Source organism: Leuciscus leuciscus (genome assembly GCF_965113295.1).
Source record: "Leuciscus leuciscus genome assembly, chromosome: 8".
Lineage (NCBI taxonomy): Eukaryota > Metazoa > Chordata > Actinopteri > Cypriniformes > Leuciscidae > Leuciscus > Leuciscus leuciscus.
In genome coordinates, this window is record NC_138732.1 from 15586754 (window position 1) to 15592753 (window position 6000).

At 34.3% G+C, this 6000-nt stretch overlaps 1 protein-coding gene across 1 annotated transcript in view; it reads right to left on the reverse strand.

Moving 5' to 3' along the window:
* The window catches only part of diaph2 (diaphanous-related formin 2), a 442308-nt gene that overhangs the window by 305148 nt on the left and 131160 nt on the right, over positions 1 to 6000 (reverse strand). The window contains exons 8-9 of the mRNA XM_082178708.1: positions 3637 to 3749; positions 287 to 403 (exon numbers count right to left, since the gene is read on the reverse strand). Coding sequence (XP_082034834.1) covers positions 287 to 403; positions 3637 to 3749 — 230 coding nt within the window. The remainder of the gene's footprint in view (positions 1 to 286; positions 404 to 3636; positions 3750 to 6000) is intronic.

The window sequence follows — 6000 nt, forward strand, 5'->3', positions numbered from 1 at the left end:
AAGACCTCGTTAATGAGTGGTATGACTAAAATATTTGATCATGATATGAGTACTTTTATATTATTAACATGGTAAATGTATTACATTTTTTATTTTAAATTATTTTGTCTATTAATTTAGTTTTATTTATTTCCATTTATTCTCAATTATAATCTAGGAATTATCATACTCAAGTATGTTTGTCAAGTAAATAGAAACTGAGAAAAGTGTTAATGAACAGGTAGGTGCAGTCTTATAATGTCACATTATGGAATGGATATTAAAAAAAAGATAAGATAGCACTCACCTGATATAATAATCATTCCTGATGAGCAGCAGGTGCTGGAGAATGGAAAGGAAGTAAGATTCTGAGCCTGTGTCTTTCACCATGTTGGACAGGAGATGGTACACTTCACCCATATCAGTGCATGGATTGTTAAGGACACAACTGTGCATCCTGTTTGTTATGTAGTAAAACAAAGTTGATCTAAACATGACATTTATATATATGTACATGTATGCTTATAAGACTGTTTATAAAATATACACTAGAGTGACAGGAATGATTAAAAGTGCAGTGGTATAGTTCTAAAATGAGAAAGAACAATAAAGTGTGTGCAAATATAACTAAAGGTGCATGGCCATCACTCACTGGAAATAACTTGCTTCCTTTAATTCAGATAGGATGAGTCAAAGGTTGAGTCTAACCAGAACTGAAGCTATCTGTATGCTTTCTAAAGTGTCTTTAGGGATCTAATTTGCTAACATGAGTAAACACAAGGATTGAAGAAAAGTGACAGAAGAAATATCTCTTCTGCCAGTTCATACCCTGGCCCTGGACATGAATTAACTGAACATTCTTTAAGTTTGATTATTTAAAACCATAAAACATGGATCAGTCACGACTGACATCCCAACCCTCCCAGATATGTCCACTTGAGTAAAATGAATGACTGAATCTATTTTCAATGGTGGCAAGCTAAAGCATGTGATGATTAAATGTAGCACTCGGTAATGGTTCTAGGATGGAGTTAATAGAACAACATTGACCAAAAAAAAAAACCTTATTATATTATATATATAAAAAAATATATATATATATATATATATATATATATATATATATATATATATATATATATATATATATATATATATATATATATATTGGCATAAATAGTGTATACAGTTGCATGCTGACTGCATGGTGATGCACTGTCTAGACTGGAACATACTTTCTTGAGCCACCATATTCGCTCCTTCCATTCCACTGGGATAGAAAACAAAGCAGTGGAGGCTCAATATGTAAAGGAAAAACTAAAAAGTAAAGTGAGTCTGTCTCCATTTAATAAAAATCTGCCTCAGGATAGAGAACTATATATTCTTTAAAAGAATATCAACTAAAAACAGAGACAAAAACCTCTATATTTTATTATATAACTCTATATTTATGGAATAACAATAAAATGGAAAGATAAGACTTCAAGCCCCTGAACTGCACTTTAAAAACTGCCCTTGCAGCAAACCAATCTGCCCCACTAATGCTGAACATTTTCTAATTAGCTCATATCATTTCAGTTATTCAAAGAGTTGTGAGTGTATCCCATGTTCTGTCAACTCAATATGAGAATACAAGCATCTTCAGAGCATTATTGCTGATAACACAGGTGATCTGCTTAAGTGAATTATTTTCTCCACACTTCAAAACCAGCAAAACACAATGGAAAGTCATTCTATCTATTAAGCAGGGCCATGAGTGTGAACACAGACACATCATCTGTGCATATTTGTATTTTGGGCATGTTTGCAGTAATATACTGGTGGGGAAGGTGATGCATAAACATGAGCTGTATCAGCATGAGGCTGAGCAATACAAAAGACAGAGAGCGAGGGTCAATCAATCACGCTGCCCAACTTTTAACAATTAATATTCCACAGCTTCCTGAAGTCACTAAAGTGACCAGAACTAAACTGGAGTGCTATATTCTTAATAATAATAATAAATATAGCTGTAAGCATTACAACTTTTTGAGTATCTTCAGGGCATGGTGTCGAAGAAACATCCTGAGTTTCGTAACAATATGCCAATGCGTTTGTAAACAATAATATGCAAAAACATAGCAATTACAGCTTTGGATCTTTTTTGTCATTTTGTAATTAAAATGACAGCCATGTTTTTCAAGGTACACCAATGTCATAATGGACTATGATATCAACTGAGACAAAGACAGTGCGTGTCAATTTTGAAGTAAATCAGATCAACAGTACTGTAGTTAGAGTCAATTTCATGTTTTGTTCAATTATAGCGCAACCAAGTGGTGCAGTCCCACCGCTTATTTTGTGTGTTTCAAATTTGGTGAAAATATCTAATTTCGCTTTGGAGTTATAGACATTTATATTTATGAGCACATAGAAAATGACCCACATCGGACTTTAATTGTATTTGTTTGCCACTTACTATCAAATTTTTGACATTTGGCATCTACATTAATTTCAAAGACCTATGTATCTATTTTCCTACGGTGGTTTCGTCTCGATCACGCAACGGTTTCGAAGATATTCGCGAAAGTTGTTTAAATGCTAAAATCACAACGTTGCACAAACCATAAGGCGAAACCTAGCATGTTCGGTATCATTGGACTTGGCAAGGATTCAGGAATCTCAGGAACTCCCGTGAGAATAAGTCAACCAAATCCAAAGTTATAAGCATGTGAATATTTGATTTTACCAGTAGGTGGCACTGGCACTAAACTTCTCAGGCTCCTTCAAGCCATTGTACCGATGACCTATACCGAGTAAATAGATGGACAGACAGACAGAATCGCTATTTGTAAATATTCAGGGTGGGATTGGAAAAATGTTTGATGTTTTGAGTAAGAAGCAGGGAAATGAAGGACTGAGAAAGACAGAGACCGTTGCTTAGACACGCATATTACACAAGGCACTTACAGATCAATGCCAAATTGTCCTTAGAGACAAATGTTGTGTCTCTTGCATAGTTGACTGCTCACGAAAATCATTAGTCCAGACAGCCTGAACTAAAACTCTAGATTCTCCATCATTTCAGCAAAGCTTTCCCTCTGAGAGCTTATGGAAAGGGCGAAACGATAAAAAAAAAATCAACAAATCAAAACTAAAATAACCAAAAATATATGCTTTACTCTTTTTTTGAATTCAGTGAATGGCTTCAAGCTACTTTATAAAGGGTACTGCGAGGATACACACACAAATCCAGAAGCTACTGCATATGGCTGCCACGTACGCAGCTGTGGCCTGAAGGGTCAGATGCAGATGTAGAAACAGGGAGAAAATAAGTGTGAACGGATTTCCATAGTTGCGTAGCATAGTCTATCTGCAGATTTAAGGGGAATTAAACAGAGGAGAGGTGAGCGTAGAGGTTGCTCTCTGTGTCTCTGGAATGTCAGTATAATGAGCTCAGGGCCAGAGGATGCTGGGATATGTGTGCGGTGCATGCATGTGTTGATGTGAAGAGGTTTGTTTACCACCAGAGTTGCCAGAGGCTGGACTGGAATTGAAAAAAAACCCTGATTCTCAAATCCGTTCTGAATGAACTGGAGGTCTTGGCTTTAGACCCACGAGCTGCACTGGGCGCCCTCACGGCTGCACGCACGGCCGAGGCAGCAGTAAAAAGGATATTCCATCTCTGCACGGATGTCATCTAGTCGGTGAGACAGTTCGATGGAATCCTCCTCCTTATTTTCATTAAATACCTTCAGCTGAATATCCAGCTCCTCCGTCTCCTTCAGCTCCTGTGATTACAGAGGGTGATATGAGAGGAATGAGTGACTGAGTCGTCATATAACACTGGTGATAAGAGGAAGTTCTAGAAAATGTCTGCTTTTTGAACAGCTAGAAAACACCTCTTTGTACATAACCCACTTAAAGGCCTCTTAAGAAATCATAATGTTTTGTGGCATTCAGACCATGTCTGTGAGTTAAGGCCATGTTAGTATACTCCTAAATGTTGAGAAGTTCACTTTTAGCAGACATACAGTCCCGGTCAAAAGTTGGGAAACATTAACGTTTTTTATGTTTCTGAAAGTAGTCTCTTAATCTCACCAAGGCTGCACTTATTTGATCAGAAATACAGTAAAAAAAGATCATATGACACTGAAGACTGAAGTAATGGCAGTTGAAACTTCATCTTTGCCATCACAGGAATATATATATATATATATATATATATATATATATATATATATATATATATATATATATATATATATATATATATATATATATATAAATAATATATATATATATAATATATATATATATATATATATATATATATATATATATATATATATACACAAATATATATATATATATATATATATTTTTTTTTTTATATTTATATATTTTTTTATAATACAACAGAAACCAGTTCATTTAAATTGTAATAATATTACACAGTATTAATGTTTTTACGGTATTTTTTTTTATCAAATAAGTGCAGCCATGGTGAGATTAAGAGATTACTTTCAAAAACATTAAAAAACCTTAATGTTTCCAAACTTTTGTCCAAACTTGGTTTATATGCATTCAAAATTGATAGTTTACAGGTTTCAAAATCCTCAAAACAGCAAGTGCAAATGGAAAGGAAATAAAAATTATGTATGTCTTGCCCAAATAATAATAATTATTTTTATTTTTTTTTGGAACGGACGACAATGGAGGAGAGGCTCCAGTATGGCAGTACAAAAGCTGCTGTATCACTTAATGAATCAACTTTTTTGCAACAACATTTTCAACATGTTTGCCTTTAAACAATAATTTTGGATATATCTTATATATTTTTTAGATGTTGTATATTTATATTTATCACTACATGCTTTGCATACCCATATAAGCATATTTATTTATATTATGTAGCTAATATTTCGTTTTTCTACGGTGTTTTTGATTGTTTCTGTGCTATATTTTTAAGCTGTGAACTTTGCACGTAATTTCGTACTACAGTGCACTGTGGAATGACAATAAAGAAATCTTGAATATTGAATCTATTTTTGAAGTTCACAAAAAAATGTGCTGTTTAATAAGAGTCACAGAAAAGTTTGCAACAGGGAGGATTCAGAGCACAGCATTTCTTTTTCACTTCTATGGCATCTACAAATAAGTGATTGACTGTCACTGTGACAGCAATTCAATGACATCAAGGCTATAATGTGATTGGTTATCAAGGTATGCATGATTCTATGTTGGTCATTGTGCTTACTCCAATGGTAAAACCATGGAGGTTGGTATCTCCCCATAATAATAATAAAATTTCTGAGAAAACTGTGCTCATCAAGTAATTTAAAACTCTGGTGTCAATTAAAACCACAAGTATGATTAGTGTTGTATTGAACTAATAGTCAATCTGTTTTTCTATGGTACACTGATTGTCTTGCTTTGTATACCTGCAACATATGCGACAGATATAACGGGTTAAGAGAGGGAGGGAGATAAAGAAAGAGGATAAAAAAGGTGTGATAAAAACTCCACTATGAATCACTGCTGGTGTAGTTTATGGACGGTGAAAAGCCAAATGTAACCCAATTTCTGTAGTTATCAATCAGTGGACAATACTTCAGGCATGCCATCTGTCTTAAAGAAACAGCCAATCCGAGAGAAAGAGTACTCGTTATGCAGCAGTAGGAGGCAGGACCAAATTTCTCTCGCTCTCTCGCACACACACACACACACACCCCATCTCCAGAAATTTGTATTTTCATTTCATCAGACACCATTTTCTATCTCTCCTTGAGGATTTAGTGCATCTCATTTGTCTTTCACTTTGTTTCTTTCCCTTTGCACTTGCCATTTTGAGGATACTAAAACCTGAATACTCATTATTCACAATTAGAGAACAATGTCATATTTAATTGTCCTATTAAACTTTCAAATACATTATTCATAAATTACGATAAGCTCATCATATGCGGGGTAGACTGAGATAATTATAATAATTGTAGCAATAATATTGGGAGCAGTCAAAATGACTTATTAAGAGTAAGG